General features: G+C 37.0%; 1 protein-coding gene and 2 long non-coding RNA genes across 3 annotated transcripts; 1 reads left to right on the top strand and 2 right to left on the bottom strand.

Annotated features, from left to right (window-relative positions):
- Positions 1-111: 111 nt before the first annotated feature.
- On the bottom strand, positions 112-1,668 carry LOC147493620 (uncharacterized). The gene has a single exon (XM_086567883.1). The coding sequence runs from the start codon at positions 1,666-1,668 to the stop codon at positions 112-114; it is 1,557 nt and encodes a 518-aa protein (XP_086424009.1).
- A 2,061-nt stretch (positions 1,669-3,729) lies between these two features.
- On the bottom strand, positions 3,730-10,397 carry LOC147493618 (uncharacterized). Its single transcript, XR_015200214.1, has 3 exons — positions 10,188-10,397; positions 6,612-10,090; positions 3,730-3,824 (listed from the first exon to the last, which is right to left on the bottom strand). It is a non-coding gene; the product is annotated as an uncharacterized LOC147493618 (long non-coding RNA).
- LOC147493619 (uncharacterized) lies at positions 4,245-4,702 on the top strand. Its single transcript, XR_015200212.1, has 2 exons — positions 4,245-4,296; positions 4,370-4,702. It is a non-coding gene; the product is annotated as an uncharacterized LOC147493619 (long non-coding RNA).
- Positions 10,398-21,914: the final 11,517 nt, after the last annotated feature.

Raw genomic sequence — 21,914 nt, 5'->3', positions numbered from 1 at the left:
ACATTTTAAACTTACCTCCCAATACGGCAAGTCAAACAATTTTGATTTCTTGGACCATGCATATGAACCATTTTTTCATCGTAGGTGTGCTTGGTCTTTTCCTTTTCTTGCTTAATTTTCCGCATTAATCGTGGGAAATGTTTCCACCCTCATCAATACCTCGGAACCGGTCAAGCGATTGGGCTTTTTTTCTATGCTCTTCTTTTCCATTAAATTGCATTTTTGGCTCCTAAACACATGATCATCTGGTAGGAATCTTCTGGTTGCCATGTAAGCTTCCTTTTTCCCATGTAATAGTCTGATTGAGTCGGTATGTACACTACAAACTGGACAAGCATACTTTCCACCTGTTCTACTACCTGAGAGATGACCCAACGCCGGAAAATCATGTATCGCCCATAGCAAAATAGCTTTCATAGTAAATATTTTCTTGGAGTAGGCATCGTATGCTAGACTTCCAACTGTCCACAATTCAATCAACTCTTCAATCAATGGTTGCAAATACACATCAATGTCATCTCCTGGGCTAGTTTTTCCGGGGATTAACAATGTTAACATTGTAAATTCTCGAGTCATGCAATAGGAGGGAGGAAGATTATAGGGAACCATCATGACAGGCCAGCAGCTATAAGAATTGCTATTCATTCCAAAAGGATTAAATCCGTCTGTAGCTAGTCCTAGCCGGACATTGCGTGGCTCACTTGAAAATTCAGGCCACTTGCGATTAACTGATTTCCAAGCAGAAGAATCAGCAGGATGGCGTATGTAATCCTCATCTCCAACTGAATTTGTGTGCCACCTCATTTTCTCTGTAATCCACGGTATTGTGTATAATCTCTTCAGCCTTGGTGTTAATGGGAAGTACCTTAGCACCTTCCACGGAATTTTGTTCCCTTTATTCCTAAGAACAATTGACTTCCATCTGCTTGCCTTACACACTGGACAAAACTCCCTAGTTGCATGCTCTTTCCAGTATAGAATGCAATCATTACGACACGCGTGGATCACCTCATAGTCCATTCCCAAAGATTTGATCAGTGTTTTCGCATTATAGGTGTCAATAGGTATAGTGCTCTCCTTTGGCAAAATAGCTTTTAACATTTGGAGCAACTCTGTGAAACTATTGTCCGACCATCTATTTCTAGCTTTCATACTCATCAACTCAACTGTCACGGAAAGTTTCGTTAATCCATCTTCACACGAAGGGTATAAAGGTTGTACTGCATCTTCCTTCAATTTTTTGTAGTAATCATTACCATGTATATCTTCTTCATTTTGTGTGTCACGTCCACCTCGAAGTTCATCCATACAATCATCTAATGACTCGGGATCTATGTGGGCATCGTTAACCAAATCAACCATCCTAGGGGTTGCACTTGAAGAAGTGCTAGGAATCCCCTTTTTAATGCCACTAGTGGGCAGTGGTTCACCATGAAAAGTCCACGTTGTGTATGTCTGATCAATACCAAGACGGATTAGATGGTCACTGACTTCAGATAGAGTCTTTTTCCCATTAACATTACGACATGCTACACATGGACAGCAGTACCATCCATCGTTTCCCGGTTTGTTTTGAGCAAATGTGAGGAACGATATGACACCATCAAGATATTCCGTAGACGCTTGAGGTGCTTTCATCCATGCCCTGTTTGGGGTAATGCGAAACATTCCTACTATACAAAAGAATGAGAACTAAATATAATATTAGCAATAAGCACAAGTTCAAGCTAGCAACTGCTAAATACCAAGACAAAATTTAATGGTATATCATTCATAATTCAAAATACTATCAATCACTAAAACGCTATATGATCAAAAGACCTCAATATATGGGGATAACAAGACTCATTAGAGACTGCAACTCTTTAATTTGGATGAAAAAAGAAAAGGAAAACCCTAGAAACAAAATTTGATCAGTTCTTTGTAAGTCATATCTTCTAGAAACTATATTGAAGGGCTTATTTGATCAGTTCTTTGTAAGTCATATCTTCTAGAATAATCGTCATAAATATTTTTTCTATTTCTAACTTCTAGGCTTCTCGGTTTTATTTCTTCTCCTTCTTAGATCTCGTGATGCACACTAACACAAGTCACACACTAACACAAGAAGATCACCTCCTAGTTTACAAGTGCACGTATTTACGCGGACATCGGCAAGGAAAGCAGAGGTAATAAAATATTTAGTTTTTTTTTTACTGTTCCAGTTGTTATTATTAGTGTTATTTTCCTTTTATGTATTCTGTAGATCTTCTATACAAGGATTAAGAAAGTGCCCTGTAGATTGACGCTTACTGCTGACACCCCGCTTGGAGTATGGCTGCTTCCTTACCTTAAATATTTTCACATTCCATTTTATATTAAAGTCATTATATAAGAATATATTGTTTTTAGTCTTACTAAACGGAGTGTTTGAATACTGATATTTTGCTTATATAAACACACACATATATACAGGGGCCCCTATATATAAAGATTGAACCACTTTATTGAGTTACTTTTACTTTGTTGTGAATCATTTAAGTTCACAAGCTAATATTAGCCAAAATAGAGAACACCCAAACAATTCCGTAAGTGAAGAAGCACTACTAAGTAGTGTACTTGAGTTGATTGAGGTCGAAGAGAGGTGCCATGAAAAGAAATGGTCGCGAAGAGTGAGAAATCCATTGTTGCCATGAGGATGAAGCGTAACCTCGTGATTTTTCAGTATGGGTCGCAGTTTGATCCAACCGCAGTTTGATCATACTTCAGGAGTTGATTTTGGAAGGAAAGACTTTGTTTACTTCCTGCAAATTGCTTATGTAAGAACTAGTAGAAAGAAAGCTATTTGGAAAAAAATAAGGCAGCATTGATAGACCGTTGAATGAGAATGCTTGAATGGGAATCGTCTTAGCAACTGGCTATAGGCATGAGTCAAAGCCGCCGGGAAAGGAGAGACAATCTCTCATGAGAGAGGGATGAGCAAGTGACAAATTGGGGAAAAAATAGGTAGGCCTTCTGAGCGGAGCGGTCATTTAGGGGCCTTGTTAGTTGTTAGCGACCCATCATTCTTCCCTAAGTTGTCAGAGTTCGATCGAATCGATCAAGAATTTCGTCACTTTCAGAAACTAAATCTGAAGATTTATATAAATCATGAAATTCACTATCATTAATTACATCTTTAAGTTCCTCTTTAAGTTCATTATCAGATCCGCTATCAACACTATATAACCTAATACTACTCGAACGTAAGTAGGAGTACACAAAAGTTTGGGTTGCATATTCATAGTATAAGGTTAAATAGTTGTTTTTCTGATAGTAGTATTAAGTGTGATAGTCGTATTTATTTGAATAGTCTTAGGTGTTATAGTCGTATTTCTGATAATGATAATTCAGATTATTCAAGTAATGATTGGATTTCGGAAAGTGCATTTCATGAACGTAAAGATGATATATCTGAAAGTAAAGAACCTACTTCAAGTGCATTTAATGATGATTATAAAAGTGAAGAATTTCTTTCTTTAAGTGCATTTCAAGAACTAAGTGTTCCACTTGCCTTCCCATAGCCCCCGGAGTGATGTTAATTGTGGTTAGAAGCAGCGGTATGGATGATCACCATCGATAAAGAACTAGTTTGCCTTATCGTCCTTCTTTCTTTGATTTCAAATGTCAAGAAGCAGGATACCCTGGGAAGCAAGGCTGTAAGGTGGAGCATTTTCACATATATAGGTGATAGATCCTTTCCTGGTCCGCGGAATTGATTCGCGAACTCGAAATAACCCGTTATCAGGCAGATATTTAGGTAATGAAATAGAAAGCCCTAGCCAACCGATTGATATACTCGTCAGCTAGCTTAAAAGAAGTTCATAAACAACTTCAACTGTTTTTAATCATATATCATATACGTTAAAGCGATTAGAGCCGAATATATAATTTACAAACACAAATTCATGAGTGAAACAAACTTATTGAATATCTAAACACTACTAGGAAGCCGCTTTAACTAACAACTAGAATATTTGGAAAAATGAAAAGAAGAAATGCTCATCAAAACATATGCCCTTTGATCGTTCAACCGTAAATGGTCACGTCAGCGAACTCAAACTTGTTTTTGTTATTTCAAATTTGATAAAAATCCAAATTATCTGATAAATACTTATTTTGATTAGTCACAAGGTTACGTCTTTAAGAATGTAACACCGTTTTTAATGTCAACAAATTTCAAACAAGTTCATGTATATATTTTTTGCGGGGAGGTTTTAATTGTTTGGGGGAGCAGGATAAAATATTTCCCTTAAAGAATACCTTGGAGCTGAAGGAGTAAGTGAACAACTGAAATGACTCTTAATTTACCAATATCGCTTAATTACAACGATCTACTCTCTTTTTTCAGGCTTTTGGGAGACAAGGCAAGATTGGAAGTGATCAAGAACACATCACACATTCCTCAAACTGAGGGTCCAAACCACTTCAATGACATTGTAATGAAAATCTTGTGTGGTTCACTGTGATTCTCTATTGTTAAATTGAATCTAAATCCAGTATCTTTATAGTTTACATGTTTGTATAAACGATGCTTTATGGGTAATTAAGTGAGTAGCCGATGGTGAATTTGAACGAGTTTTTGACAAGTTCTTTCAATTATGAGTTTTTTTAGAGAGTGGAAGACTTGTATCAACCTAAAATTTCTCAAAGATAGATGCGAGAATCATTCTCACAAATCAAACACACCTTCGTAGCTAGATTAGAATTTAAAATAAGCTAGTTTTTTTAAATTTAGCCTTGTCATCTGTACCAATGATATTCATTATTGACTTTCGTTACTGTAACGAACTTGTTTTAAAAACCTTCAGAGGGGGAAACTGGAAATCACATGGTATTAGATACCCGAGACCTTGGTCATGTGAAAACAGGTCATATTATGTATGCTTTGCTTATGTGAATACATTGTTGAATGTGATGGATTCTTTAACTTATCAGTATATTAGATTGGATTGGACTGTGGGTTCACAAGTTGACTGTGGAGTGATTTAAAACATAAAAGAAGGCACGGTTAAAGGTAGCAAGTAGGAACTGTTATAGAGTGTGGCACAAGGTTGAATGACATGTCAAGGCATGTTTTATTATATGGATATTTGATACAGTAGGTAGCATTTTTTCCATGATTGTATTTTTTTTACCTTTCTTTTGTTCTTCTCATAACTTCTTACTTACCGTTGCATATATTTGTGTCAAGGGTTATTTTTTGTGACTATTTAAAGAACTTGGGCATTGTACCTGATGAGTTAGAACATTTAGAATTACCATCAATAGTAGAAGTTATGAAAGAAAGAGTTGAGTTTTTACAAAAGATTGGATTGACCATTGATGATATTAATGAGTATCCATTAATGTTAGGGTGTAGGGTTAGGAAAAATATTATTCCTATTTTAGGCTATTGAGAGAAAATTGGGATTAAAAGGTCAAATATGGGTGAGTTTGTTAAGAACTATCCACAAATTTTACATGCTAGTGTGGTTGTTGAACTTGTTCCTGTTGTTAAGTTTCTTCGAGGTCTTGATGTCAATAGGCAGGATATTGGTTATGTTTTACAGAAGTATCCTGAGCTTTTATGGTTTAAGCTCGAGGGTACGATGAGTACTTCGGTTGCGTATCTTGTGAGTATTGGTGTTAGTCCTAGGGATATTGGCCCGATGGTCACGCAATATCCTTATTTGCTTGGAATGAGAGTGGGGACTGTTATTAAGCTGATTGTGGATTACTTGGTTTCTTTAGGGATTCCAAAGAAGATTTTGGCTCAGATGTTTGAGAAACGAGCTTATGTTCTCGGGTATGATTTAGAAGAAACTATTAAACCAAATGTGGATTGTTTGAGAAGGCTTTCATGGCAACAAAGTCTTCAACCTTCTTTATTAGTCATCATAGTTGGCGTGGTCTTAGCTATAACCATTCAAATGAACGCTTGCCCACTTCTTCTCCTCGGTTAATACTCACTTCTTGCAAGATCTTGTGAGAGAAATTTGAGGTACTTCTTGTTTTTTTATTTATTTTGTTGCAATTAAAGATTTGTTTTTGATTGATTGTAATAAGCAATGGGGCTGTTTTGTTTTGTGCATTTGGTAGTTTGAAATTGTTGATTGAATGTTATATACTTTATACACAATGGGTTAATAGGCATTCTTTGTTTTTGTTAGAAATCTATTGGTTCTTTTTGTACTTTAGTCTCAAGAACTTAATGGGGTTGTTATTATTACTCAAAGTGATTAAAAGTGAACTGAAAATACTTGTGTTCCTATGTGGAATTGCAGAATTTATCTTTTAGATATGCTTTTACTTGATAAAAGTGGTCATTATCAGTTATGAACAGATTTTAGCGAAATCCCCTGCATCCTAAACTTAAGAGCATAATGGTTCCATGGTTTTGTAAAATGTGATGTTTCCGTGTTTCTTTATTACGGTTCAAGTGGGATGAATTTGGGATACAAATTTGCCTTGTACAATGTCTAACATTGGTATTGGTAGGAACTCTTTCACTATATCATTCAGGAACTTGCGGTGTCTCTCATCAGATCTGTTTTAAGTTTAGAGATCTCAACTATGCGGTACATTGTTCACTTTGGAGGTGCTTTGGTTACCTACTCGCGCATCCCCGATGACAAAATCATCACCGAGAAGCTAGTATTTAACAAATCTCCTGCCAGGGTAGACCGCATCCGCACTGAGCCACACAAGCATGTGGTGACAGAGAATAACAGCCAGGATGATAGGAAGCCCAAGGGTGATAAACTTAAAGTAGCCTTCTGCTGAGTTAGGAGCCCGAAATCTATTTTACTTGTAATCGGACTCAACCCAAGCATGGGCAACTACCTTGTTAAACAAACACTCGATCACTGTCCTCTGGAACTTAAGATAAGAGGAAAGCGGTCGATTCGCGAGAAGATAAATCATACAATCTTACCTTCATGCAACCCTTCAACAGGCGGAGAGTGCGAGGTTGATCGAAAGTTCCATCTTGTGGGATTTTACTTTACGATCGACATACACTAATCATTCAAGGGACGGCGAAGTAGTGCCCGCTTTCATTGTTGGCGTTAGGAATAGCGAATACTCTTTCGGCACCTTAAAACCCGGCGACCGGTCGAATACATTGTCAATAGATAGTCATCCGGAGGTCTCATACGGAATCTTTGACATACAAAACAACTAACTATAAGTCGTTGAACCCGATTTAAACGCCGCCCGGTGATGAAGCGAACCTAGATTAAGTATTATGTAGTAATTGATTTATGAATACGGGTAAGAAGCTTCTTCCTCGAAAAGAGGGTCAATCTCTTTGGAAGGAAAGAAATAGCTAAATATTTGGAACAATGTATTGCGAGGACCATTCTAACATATCGGAGAAAAAAGGTCCACGTTAGGATAAACGAAGCCTCCTCATCGGACCAAAATCCCAAGTCTTTCCGACAGCTTTTTTAGGCATTCTTGCTAATTCAAGATGGGCGTCATGGACGATAGAGACGAGCACCGCTCCTGCAACAAGCCATTCTCGCTGTTGCACTCTAAGCATAAGACCTTTAACAAAGACTGGGATCCTTAAGGAAGGTTGCTTACCTTGAGTTAGACAACCAAAATCCGGTTTGGACGATTGGTTGTATCTTACTCCCCGATCTTCCTTCCTCGCTTTCAATTCTCTAAGGCACTTTATCTTTCCTGCCTTTCTAGTAGCTCCCCGCCGCTATGGTAGCTGGGGAAGAGCTGAGTAGAGATATCTATATTAGGGTAAGTACTGCCATTAACTTCCTTCAAGTGCTTTTAGTTTAGTATGGCGGCCTCTAAGAAAAAAAGTGGGACCTATGTTCCTCCTTGCTTTCTATTTTTACTGAAAGGTTCTTTCGGTTAGAAGAGATTAGGCGGGGTAGGAATGTATTATATGGTATTTATCTTGTTTCCTTTGTTAGTATGGTTATATCCATCCCAACTAGATTTTCATAGATTCTCCCTATGGAAGAAGCTCTTCTTTCGGAACTCAACGCACTCACCTATCTATTCTATTATGTCCTTCTCTTATGGATTCACATCCCAATATTGTGTTATCTTAAGTAGTGACAGAAAACCTTTCGGAGAAGCCGCAGAGGGAGCGCCATAAGCCCCAAGCGGCCTAGCCTAGCCCTAAGTGAGGATGTTGATTCTCGCTCCGAGTTTTCTTTTGGATTCGCGTAGTGATAAAATAATTTCCGATTTGCTTTCTTTGTTTGGTTTCCCTGAACTGGAATCTAATCTTTCTGCCCATAATAAAAATTGGGTTTTTCTGGTGAAAACTTAGGTGTTGAAGCATGGGGCGGCTTGAGGCCCATTCGAATGACCCGAAACAACGCTTTTGCTTAAGAGAGGGGCCAAACTCAAGAGCCGTTGAGCCAGCTTTGCGGATCGGACCGCGTTCATCTTAGAGCACCAGTCAAGCTCATCACTAGGTAACGAACGAGTCAAAACAGATGGTGATCAGAGGTGGACATCTAGCCAAGCTCTAGCTGGTGGAGCAAGGGCTGAGGCTGTAGTTTCAAATCCAACAAAGTATTAAGCAGAATCAAGGGCTGGATAGAGGTTGCCAACCGGGATTTAGTATCCGACTAACTAATAAAAAAGGGCTTGTTGCCCGCTCTAAACTAAAGGAATTTTAGCTTACTTTGGGGGCTCCTCGGGGATAATAAGGTATAAAGAGCTGAGATATGGGCTAGAGACCCTACTCTAAAATCAGTGTATGAAAGATTGAAAGGTCCCCAAAGAAGGGGATCGATCTTGGGAATGGGGCTAAACGAAACTCCCTCGAGAAGGGAAATAGAAGAGCTTTTAAGCCACATTGAGAATGGTCGGTGGGGTCAGTTAAAGGTATGTAAGCCGACACTGACACAGAGACATATGTTGTTGTTTCAGCAACTGAAGAATAGGATTTCCTCCCTTTCTGAGAGGTGATCCGCCAATACTTTTTCAACCTAAAGGTTTACTGGGACGAAGTTTGGTCAAAATGTAGTCATTGAAGCCTTTCTTTCAGCAACATCTTCTGTCTATGGACAACTCAAGTCTCGCTCTAAACACTTCAAGTCTCTACATCCAAGTATCCTAAGATTTGTATGGTTTAGCCATACACAACTACACGTTCATAAATTTTAAGTGTTTCCATTCAATTAAAACAGATACAAAACTCAATCATCCACTACACATATCCTCTAAAACACACCACGTCAAGGTGCCAATCGCAAGAAATTCTATCCCCACATGGTTATGAAACATATTGCATATCTCAGTTTCTCACATATACTTTAACCATTCAAATTGCTTTAACATTTTTCTTCATATACTTATAACTAATAAATTTACATATCATCAACAAAAACAATTTTATACCTTAGTCCTCTTAAACACAGCCTCAATATCCAGATCCAAATTTCAATCAAAACCTTAATCCTCCCTGGCGTAGCAATAATAACATGAGGCCTACTCATCAACACTTTCCCTTGCTCAATCATATCCATTCCACCAACAATAACACTACACCTCAAACTCAAACTAGACCCAAGTGCTTTAAACTGGTCAGCTAACTGAAACGCCAATTCACGCGTAGGCGTTATAACTAACGCGTAAACACCGTAATGATTCTTAGCTAACTTTTGTAATATAGGTAGCGAATGCAAATAGTTTTGCCACTACCGGTTTCAGCTAGTCCTAAAACATCTCGTTAAGATGGAATGCTATGCTTATGATACCACGTATACCCAAGGATTAACTAAGAGGACGTTGAAAGGTATCCTAGTTGTATGCGTTACTACCACTGAATTTTTTTTTGAGCAACCCAACTGATTTTTTACAGTGACTTAACATTAAATTTGTAATCTTTGCGGAAAAATTCAACCTTTTAAAAAAAAATTGTAATCTTTGAAGAAAAATTCAACCTTTTAAAAATAAATTGCAATTGGTTTAATATAACAACAACAAATTCAATTTTTCGACTAATAACAGATATTAATCAAAGAATTAAGATCAAAATATGTAGTACCTGCTAATTGGATGATCGAGCAAAACACATTCCACCAAAACCCCCCAAATTGAAACCGAAAAACTGATGGGAAAACAAATAAAATAATTGAAATCTAAAGAATTTATACAAAAAAATAAAAATAAAGTGTTAATTGTTGCAAATGAGATTATATGATTACCTGAAACTAAGCTGTTGATGGCGACAGAACGAGATGAAAACAACAATCAAGATTTCCAAACGAACCTCAATATCTATTTTTCTCTCACACTTTGTTTAAGAAGAAAAGTAGTCACTATCTGATTTGTTTTGACGAAGGCGAATTCTCTCTCTCTCTGCTATATTTTTCTTATTTGCCCAATCGAAATTTAGCCGCGAAGTCTAATTTTTAGCGAAATAGTAGAGCGGGAATTAGCTCGTCAAAGCTCCAAATTCTATTATAAGAGGACGACGGCTATTGAGTTAGACAACCACGGCTATGGGCTCAAGTTTTATTACGTGGGCTATTAACCGTCGTTTACGGCCGAATACACCTGTTGTTTTTTGGCCAATTTGGTGTAGTGAACGCCCATGCAAAAAAAAAAAAAAAAAACACAAAAAACAACATAACGCACAAAGAATGCTTACCGCGATATCCTCGCTGCGCTGACGGGTGAGTTTCTGCGGGCGCCTTCCAAGCCCAGCATGGGTCTTCCAACGACAAGGTGATGAAACTACCTATATCAACTAAAGCTCCAATGCCAACAGCTCGTACAACGTCATCAATGTTATAGCGGCTTCCATGTTCACTTCTCCTATGATCTGTCGATGCCTAAAACCGTATGTATAGATAAACAATGACAACAGTACTAACCTTTTCTTCGTCTACCCAAGAACTTTTCTTTTTTTTTAAACGAAACTAGCGCGCGACGCGACGGAAACTTCTGTCGTCACAATGGTTTAGTACTTTGGAGAACACGGTGGTGTTTACTTTTGTTTTCTACCGTTTATCAGTGCTAGATCGTGACTTTTCTCTAAGATTTATGCTAAGCATGTATTTCTATGTGTTATCTGTTTATATATACACTGGTCCAGTGTTTAAGTCCCTATGTAATTCTACCATCCAAACCGACTTAAGGTGGATGATGCAATTCTATCCTTTATCCAATCCGGATTTATTTTAGCATCCTAGTATTATATGATGTACACTTCTTTTATGTTTCCTTATGCTCACTTATCACGCTACTCGTATTCATATTTCGGAACAAATTTTTGACTCTTGTACATTTTTCGAATTCCAATTATTTCGTTCACAGTAATTCGCCGATTTATGTCCGTTCCGTCGGATATTTCGCGGATTTTTCTCCACAGTTTTCAAACGGTCTAATCCTAGTATTGCTATTCCGCTGGTACGCGTCGTCGACATCACTTTCGCCTTGTTACGAAATGCGTTCGGTACAGTATTCGGCACTCAATTTCTTTTTGATATTTTCGACCGTATTTTATTTATGTGCATCTTTTATTCTATCTATGCGTTTTCGGCCGTTTTTTATTTAACTACGTCATTGCGTCCCGTATCCGTTAATTTGACATTTTTTCATTTCCGCTAATTCACGAATTTTTCCCGGTTGTCCATTTATCTTATCGTTTACGTTCACACGACACTTTTTATACACTCCGCTTACTCTTATATTAATTCACGTGTTCCGTGTTTTATCTTCTCTTCTTTGCCATGTGAACTTTGTTCGCCTGACAAAGAGGGGGCGGTGTTTCGACCCCCACCTACGTGGCAAACGTCCATTAGTAGGGGTCTCTATTTTATTCATTTAATCAACAGGGCTAAAGCCTAATTCGCAATATCATGGATCAATGTACATGCCCATTAACTCATGTGTCTAAGGCTGAACCTTAGCCACATGGCTTGTCACCAATATACGTTGATTTATGTCCAGATTCATTTCTTATCAAAGAGATAATTATCAGTTGACAGTTATATTCTATCACAATTACTCAACCAACAAGATTACTTGAGCTACAAGGACTCTCTACTCTACCTATATAAATACCACATTATTTTTCATAAGGAACTACGTTGAAACTTGATCCCTAGAGAATAGATCTTGGGTACGTAGGCAGCCATTATTTGGTTCAGTTTCATCTCCCCCAACATCAAATTCCTCTGTTTCTTAGTGCGTTCTTTACCATTGCTCTCGTTGTGTTGAAGCAGTTTACTGCCGAAACAATATCCAAAAATTATTAGCACTTAATTCATCTTATAAGGGGATGTGGTAAAAAGTATGATATAAAAAGTATGGTAAACGAATCCTGCTCGTTACCATACTTGCTCATTATATGAATTAGAAGCTGATTTTTGGAGTTCATAGTGGAGTTTTTTCGGAGTTCGTATAAGTGGAGTTCATATAACGAGCAGGTCAACATACAGAATTGACATATGCAATCCTACCTACCTACACAATGAACTAAGGCTATGTTTGGTTCAATGAAATCTAATTCTAAAAGAAAACATTTTCTTTGATTTGATTTTCCATGTAATGATAGTACAAGAATTTGGATTTTGTGTATTTGGTTGGAAATGGAAAAGTGTGTTGTAGTTTGGGAGTACTGGATCAAGACTTGTGAAACTTGCGCAAAATAGGGAGTCAAAATCTTTTGAAACCTACTATCTCGAAAATCTCTCCCTTTCTCTCTCTCTTGCAAGCCTCCGTTAAAAATAGAAAACAACTACCTCTCTGTTAAAATGGGTGTTGCTTTCCTCTTTTTGTACACTTTGAAGAATCTGTTTTCTAGTTTTTTATTTTCCATTGTGAACCAAACATTCAAAAGTTTTCAATTTCCTTGAAAACACTTTTTTTTTTCTCAATTTTCCTTGAACCAAACACAGCCTAAGAGCTGATTTTTTTGGGGATATGATATCTACAACATGAAGATCATCTCTACAAAAAATCAGTTCATTTGAACATGTCTAACCCTACCAAAAGTTGATTTCAAGTTTGAAATTTATCTGATGGTCCAGAATTTTAACACTCTTTTGACAAGAGTAGACACATCCAATTGAGCTGATTTTTTGTGGAGATACTATCCATGGTAGGGATGTAATATCTACCAAATATCAGCCCTTAAAGCAATGTGCAAATCCGCTTTTGGATTACATATGTCAATTTCATATGTTATTTCTGTATGTCGACGTAGCCAGCGGCTGGCTACGCCGACATACAAAAATAACATAAGGAATTGACATACGTAGTCCTACCTACCTACACAATGAAACTAAGAGCTGATTTTTTTGGGGATGTGATATCTACAACATGGAGATCATCTCTAACAAAAATCAGTTCATTTGAACATGTCTAACCTTACCAAAAGTTGATTTCAAGTTTAAAATTTATCCGACGGTCCAGAATTTTAACACTCTTTTGACAAGAGTACACACATCCAATTGAGCTGATTTTTTATGGAGATACTATCCATGGTAGGTAGGTAATATCTACCAAATATCAGCCCTTAGGGCAATGTGCAAATCCACTTTTAGAATGCATATGTCAATTTCGTATGTTATTTCTGTATGTCGACGTAGCCAGCCCGATATATATATATATATATATATATATATATATATATATAATGAAGATAATCTCTACAAAATTTCAACTAATTTGATAATGTTTAATTATGTCAAAAGATGATTGCAAAATCGTAAAATCTGAGCCGTTTAAAAAAAATCAAAATTGAGAACGATTTTTAATTAGGTTAGAGATTTCTAAATGAGATGAATTTTTGTGGAGATGTTATCAATGGTTAGTAGATCATATAAACAAATTATTAGCACTTAACTCATCTTTTAGGGGGTTGTGGTATAAACTATGGTATAAAAAGTATGGTAAACGGATCCTGCTCGTGTATATAATTTTTATATCATAGTTTATACCACAACTCCCTACAAGATGAGTTAAGTGCTAATAGTTTGTGTATATGATCTTCTAACCATTGATAACATCTCCACAAAAATTTGTCTCATTTAGAAATCTCTAACCTAATTAAAAATCGTTCTCAATTTTGATTTTTTTTTAAACGGCTCAGATTTTACGATTTTGCAATCATCTTTTGACATAGTTAAACATTATCAAATCAGTTGAAATTTTGTAGAGATTATCTTCATGGTTAGTTAAACACATCCACAAAAAATTAGGTTATAATTTATGTTGTACATAAAGTTGTGTGTGTGTGTGTGTGTGTGTGTGGTGGCCAGATATTGTACACTAACAATATTGGTCATTATTTCAATCATTGCCTAAATACAATATCGGCAAGAGAGCCAATATATTCATATAAATTGCAGGTAGAAGAGAATGAGACAAGGATGGACACATGTCATAAAGCGATTGGATGAAGCCATGTGGAGCAGCTATAAAAGGAGGAAAGGGTGCTAGAGAAAAGGACAAGTGATAACCAGTCAATTCATTCCATGACAATGATCACACATAACACTTAGAGAGAGAGAGAGAAACTTGATAGAAGTGAAATTGATAGTTTTACTAATGAATAAAGCGATGAAACTCTAAACGCAAGTAAAACTAAAACTTAACTATACTCGTGATTATCAAAGATTTCTACTCTCGATACTATTGAAGTAGAGTTGGAATAGAAGATTCGTTCCACTCCTAGTTCTTTAGTATTCAAGTTTTCTATAATTGCGAAACTATCTAAAGTCTAACGAGAGTTTTACAAAGGGAATTCTAAGAACAAGACACTAACTATAATGATCCAATTACGAAATGCTATGGGATACTAAGATTTGAATCTAGAATAAGAATTAGGGGGGGAATTGAATCCACCTTGAATCCAACTTAAGAACTAGCATAGATTGTTGTAATCTAATTCTTACGTTCTTACGGTAAGAATTAGTCATTCTAATCCCTAATTATACATGGCATCTCTACCAATTCATAACTAGCATGTGAGGAAGTCCACCTATTCTCATGGCGAATCAACGACCTTCTAGAGTGGAATAGACTCTTACAACGATTCTACACTACTCAATCAAGTTTTCATCAAGGCTTCATTAAGCCCCTCTAATGGAGGTTTAGCCTTGATTTATCAAACTATCATTTCCATATGAAATTGAATAAGATATAATATAAAGATTCTAACTTTATTAAATTCAACTAAACAATAATTGAAATCTAAATTAACAACTAAGAAATCATTAACAAACAAGAATTGAAATTAGATCTAAGCAATTTTAAATAACAAAATCGAAATTATCAAGAACTAACTATTTTATTTATCTAATGAATGATAAACAATGATTCAATACTGAAATTAAAACAAGAATAACAACCAATTAATTAATTGAAAACTAGATCTAGAACTAAGCTTTAATGGCTCTAACCTAATTTTCTAATCTCGATCTAACTATCCTTAAGAGCTAAGTCTTCTCCATATAAATGGAGGAGAACAGATCCACTTTTTCGTACATGGGCTGAGGAGCAATGTTTTAGGCCGGAAAATCAAGCCCAAAACCCAATTTCTTTAGTCAACAAAGGCCTTTTCAGCTGGATTTGACTTCCATGGACTTTTTTCCCACTTTTGCTCCTTTTGATTGGGTCAAGGCTTGAACAATTGGAAAGCTCTTTCCGAGACGGTCGTTTTGACATAGTATAGGCCCAATTCCGAGGTCTGAGTCCAAAAATACGACCTTCGGAAGTTCTACTGACTTTTGTGCATTGTTTCTGCCCGCGTTGACTTTGACTTTTCAGCTTTGACCGGGCTTTAAAAAGGCTTTTTCTCCTTGAATCTTGGCCTTTAATCACAAAACTTCTTAGCAACCAACCCTTGCTCCTTTATCTCGCAAAAGGGGCGCATTTCTACACATATTCGACTCCAATACCTGAAATACATAAGAACACAATAACAATACTAACTCTTACTTATTAATCACATAATTGATCAAAAGCTATATTGTTAAAGGGGTTAAAACTACAGTTTTTGGCTCTTATCAAACCACCTCCAAACATCATTTTGCTTGTCCTCAAGCAAATATGAGAAATTAGAATAAGTGACCAAAAATGGAGTTCTAACTAATCTCGTTTCGCCTAGTGCGATTGCATTGACCATATGCAACAAGGCCTTAAACCACTAGGAATTCCCTAGTGGACGAGTTATAGCCTCGTGAGAGTTTCCTAGTGAAGGTACTCACAAACTTCATCTATACTACAATGACTAAGAAATAAAACTATTGTTTCCTTATTTATGTCTCAATGATCTATACATCTCACTAGTATTTAAACAAGAATGGTCATTCTAAAACTTAAACTAATACATGCATAATAATCAAATCATCTTAAGATAAACAACTATATAATGAACTATGATATGAAATGCAATGGTAGGTCTGTTTCTGAAACTTTTGGGTAGCGTGCCTAAGTAGGTTCTCACAAGGAATGTGTCAAAACACACAACACTTTGATTTTTCCACTCAAGTTTGCTAACTCCAGTGTGCAGTGGGCACACGTTTCCTCACAATCTCAATGACAATCCAAGGAAGCCGAGGTCGATCAAACACATCTACCATTTACTATCACACCAACATATTCCTAATTGAGCTAAAGGTCTTTATTAGGTAATACGGGGCGTAGGTGTTGGTTAAAGAAGGAAGGAAATGGATATTCAAAAAGACAAATCTGAGAAAGTAGGGTCTTCATATTATGTATCTAGAGAAAACCTTGTTCTTTTGCTTCTACACTTTGTTTCCATCCTTAGCCTTTTTATTTTGGGTTTTGACTCCTTTTATTCTATTTTTGGAGTTTTTATTTTCTTTTCTTTTTCTTTTCTTTGGATGGAAACTTTTTTTTTTCTTTCTGAAGCAACTAACTAATTTTTGTTTACATTTCTCTTCTCTTTTCTTCACTCATCCCATTTCTCATACTTATCCAGATAGGTAGGCTGATTTTATTTTTTTCTTTTGTTTTATTGGGTAAAGGATTTGTGGTTTGTGAAAAGGCTAATGAAAAGCTCAGTGGGGCGACTAGCGGATAATAAATTTCATATAGGTGTGAATTTCAGGCTATATCAATCCAAAGAGGGCCTAAATTCTCGCTTAGGATATGGTGTGGTGATCAAGCAAGTGGATGTGTGATTTCTCTACTCATAATTTATTTCTCCCTTGTGTCATCACTCAGATATTTCACTCTTATGAGGCTTTTAGGCTAGATGCTCACAGGATATGTATTTAGTACTCTAACTTAGGTCTCAGAAAAATACTGCCAAGTACAATCAAAGATGCTCATGCAAGATGTTCGTGAAAAGATGCAATGACTATTACCTACGTATTAATCTATGTTTCAAAAATTAAATCCTAATTCAAGTACTACGTGAGATTTCTAGACTAATATCATCATGGAGAAGGGAACAATACCATTATCACTAAGTGTCTAGTATAAACAATATTTATGATTTTTATTTTTATTTTTTTATATAAAGAAAAGTGCGTAATTTACATCCTAAAAGTGCCTAATTTTTGAAAATGTTTCTATCCCACCCCCAAATAATCGAATGTTTTGTCCTCAAAGTGTAAAGAGATAAGGAAAGAATTTAACATAGAAACGTGGCAAAATTGGCGATTACAATGTAAATATTGTAAAAATGATATGATAACATGAAGCACAATTAAACCGTTACGCATTTAACTAACACAAACTCTTGGAGTAAACATGACAAGCAAAGGGTGGCAAAAGATTTGAAATGAAATACCAAAATACGCCACCCCCAAACAAAATTAGAAAACTCTTTTTAAGTTTGAAAATTTTTGTTTGGCCTATACTCCAGAAAGTTGGTATTGTACAAAAACTTCAGTATTTTAAAGTCAGATTCCCTAGACTTAATGTGATATATATGTATTAATATGCAGTTTCCCATATATCAATAATCTAAATAATTGTGGATCTTTCCATAAATAGTTAACACGGGATGCACCATTAAACAAAATTAAGCACCAAGATTTCCTATGGCATGGCTTAGTAGAATGGGAGTGAATTCTGATGGATCTAGAACCTAATCGAGCATAAAGTTTATTCTTTTTCTTTGAACGAAAAGATGTCCAAGTGAATGATCATGAGAAAATGGATGGTTGTGGAAGATACTTGAAATATGGATAAGTGTTAGAAGAAAAAGGGTGGGAAGAATGATTGGATTCTGTGAGGGATTAGCTCAGGTAGTTGTTTGTAGGGTGGTGTTCTAGGCAGTGCTTGAGAGGGTGGATCATCACAGGCTCTTAGAAACTTGTCGAATTCCTCATCTAGGTTGTTTGCTTCCAACTCTAGGAATGCAAGGGGAGTACCTGATAACCATAAAAATAGTAGAATCCTAAATATTAATGTTAACAACACTAATACGTAATCCTACCGTTCTTACGTTTAAATCAATTCTTCTTACTCTCAAAACATAATCATGCAATATAATGAGTAAGGATTTGTTCCACTCTTAACTGTCTAGACTTAAATTAAATTCAACTAATCAAACCCAAAAGGAACAATGGTGAGAGTAATGATTTGATGTGAAATTTCTATACTACCATTCCCAACACAAGAACAATAATAAGAACATGTCATTATGGAATAAGTAATTAACTTTATAAATCTAATAGAACAATAAGAACAAGATATGATTGAATGAATAACAACTACTTATTAATCTAATGAACAATAAAAACAATGATTCAATACTCAAGAAATAAACTAATTAATTAATCTAAAACTAGATCTAGAACTAAGGTTTAATGGCTACTTTTCTTATCCTAACCTAATTTATTTTCTAACCTAACTATCTACTATTAACAAAGAGCTAAGCTTTTGTTTTTATATGTTTCAGATCCAAAAATCGTGCATGGGCTTGGAGCCATGTTTTGGGCCAGAGAATCAGGCCCAAAACCCAATTCCTTCAGTCCAAAAAGGCCTCTTCAGCTGCAGTTGGATTTGACAGACTTTTCGTCCACTTTTGCTCTTCTGATTGGGTCAAGGCTTGGACCATTGGAAAGCTCTTTCCGAGCCAGTCGTTTTGACATAAGATACTCCCAATTCCGAGGTCTGAGTCCAAAGATACGACCTTCGGAAGTTCTACTGACTTGTGCACTGTTTCTGCCCGTGTTGACTTTTCAGCTTTTGACCGGGCTTTACAAAGGCTTTGTCTCCTTAAATCTTGGCCTTTATTCACAGAACTCCTTAGCAACCGACCTTTGCTCCTTTATCTTGCTAAAGTGGCACATTTCTGCACATAATGGACTTCGAAGCCTGAAATGCATAAAAACACGTAATCAGAATTAACTCTTAATTATTACTCACATAATTGGTCTAAAAGTATGATGGTTAAGGGGTTAAAACTACATTTTTGGGCTCTTATCAGTACCCAACAATATGTATGATAGAAGAGGAAGTGGATCGAGGTATTCAGTATTGTTTGAAATCGCTGGTTGGAAGGCTTGATTTAGTCAAAATGGACTTGAGCAAGGTGAAAGCTTTGGTGGTCGAAAAATGGGCTCTGTTAGGAGAATGCTTAGTAACTCCTCTGGGAAAGGGGTACTTGATGTTTAAATTTGATAAGGAAGAGGATTACACAAAGGTCTGGGAGCAAGGATCTTGGTTGTTTGATGCTTAAGTTCTTCGTTTGAGCAAATGGACCCCAAACTTCACCATAGAGAAGGAAACCCAATCACATGCGATGGTCTGGGTTAGATTTCCGGGGCTGAGTCTGGAATATTGGGAAGTTAAGAACCTATTGGCAATGGGCAAAACTCTAGGGCGTCCAATGCATGTGGACGAAACCACAGCAATGAGAAAGCTTGGGTATTTTGCGAGTGTCTTGGTTGACATCGATCTTTCAAAAAAAATCCCTGATAAAATCTGGGTGGAATCAAAGAATTATGGAGTTGCCTTCTGGCAAGAAGTTCGATTGGGAAAACTTCCAGATTATTGCACCCATTGCAAAGGAGTCGGTCACATGGTCAGCTCCTGTCGATTTTTGAAAAAGGACCTGGCTCAAACAGGGAAAACAGTGGTAGCTCAGACGTTGGGTGAAACTGCGGTGGTCAACACATCCCAAGGGCAAGGGATGAGGGAGAAACCCATGACGCGAAACCAAAAAAAGAAATGGCGAAAAAAGAATAGAACAGCGAATGAGGAAGTTCCTAACTCTAAAACTCAACCATTGATTGTGGAGGAGCATGTGCCAAGGCAGCAAGAAGATGAAAGAGCAGAGGGAAACAGAAGTGAAACTGATGATGTAGTAGTAGAGGTTGACCGACAAAGTTAGGATTTTTCGAAAGCTGGAGGGAGTAAGCAGACACATGATCAAGCTGATCTGGAAACTGCAACTGAAGAAGGAACAGCAGTGGGGAAAGCCATAGAGACCAATCATGAGCTTTTGGAGAGGTATGAACCACAAATACAAAGTTCTGAAATGCTCGAAATACAAGAGTTGAATACGGAACAAAATATCGAGGATGGAAATGCGAGACCCAATATGGAAATGGATGGGAATGCGGAAGAAGAACAGAGTGAAGTAGATGGCATGAGCCAACACAACTCACCTGTAGAGTGCATTACAATACCACAAGGTAACATATTCCATGCGCTGGAGGAAGCAGAAAAGATTCTGGAGTCAGGCAACTGGGCGGAACAGATGGAAAAAAAAGAGCAGCAAGTTAAGAACAAGAAAGGGTATAAGCCTTTGTGGCAGGTGCAAGTCCTAACCCCACCTTCTACTAGGGCCAGAAACTCAAAATAACAATATACCATGAATACACTATTCTGGAATATGAGAGGAATAAGAAGACAAAATCCTTGGATGTATTTGGAGGATATTGTTAAGGAATATAAACCAGAATTTGTGTGTATTGCGGAGCCGCTAATAAGACCGCCTGCTCAGCTACCTCTGGAGCTTAGCAGATGAGGTTTTGACTCTATATTTTTGCATAATGATACTCCTAGTAAAGTGGGAAACATTTGACTTTGCTGGAGGGAGGGAAAAGTGGTGATACTGTATGCCCTCTCACAACAGCATATCACAGTGAAATCTGGAAATCTTTTCTTGTCTTTCGTCCACGCAAATAGTGCATATGGCATCAGAAGAGCACTATGGTCGGAGCTTTCACAGCTAGGATTGGTTGTTGAACCATGGGCGGTGGTGGGGGATTTCAATATAGTTTATGAAATAAGCGAGCGCAAAGGCAGAGGAACTCCTTGTTTAGCAGCCATCTCAGATTTCAACTCTTTTATTTACTCAAATGCTCTGATCGACTCCACCAATATGGGATTCAAGTACTCTTGGTGCAATAAAAGAATGGGGCATAGAAGAATGTATCAAAAGATTGATAGAATGCTAGTAAATCAAGGGTGGATTGATGTCAGAGCTGGCTGGAGAAGCCGGATTCTGAAAAGAAGACACTCTGATCATTGCCCGATTGTAGGTTGGAACACCAAAATTCCAAAGCCTTCGAATATTCCCTTCAGATTTAAGCAAGCATGGGTTCATCATGAAAATTTGAGAGAAGTGGTAGAAAGGAGTTGGAAGGAGCCTTTACATGACGCGCCCATAAGAAAAGTGGTAAAAAAGTTGAAACGACTCAAAATTGTTCTGAAGGAATGGAGTTGGAGGGTCTATGGAAATACGAAACAACATCTCAAAGCACTGGAGGACAAGTTTGAGAACATCCTCAAATAGCAGGAACAGGATCCTTTTAACTCTGAGTTACATAACCAAGAAGTGGAAAAGGCTACGGAGATTCAAGTTGTTAAAGATGTGGAAATTCTGACTCTGAGACAGAAAGCCAGAGTTACTGACGCTCTAGAAGGGGAGAGAAACTCAAAGTATTTCCACGCCACAACAAAGATGAGATTGGCTAAATCTCAAATTGTGG

The sequence above is a fragment of the Coptis chinensis genome, chromosome 6 (assembly GCF_015680905.1).
Source record: "Coptis chinensis isolate HL-2020 chromosome 6, ASM1568090v1, whole genome shotgun sequence".
Classification (NCBI taxonomy): Eukaryota; Viridiplantae; Streptophyta; class Magnoliopsida; order Ranunculales; family Ranunculaceae; genus Coptis; species Coptis chinensis.
Note: the sequence above shows the minus strand (reverse complement) of the source record. Positions and strands in the feature narration are given on the sequence as shown.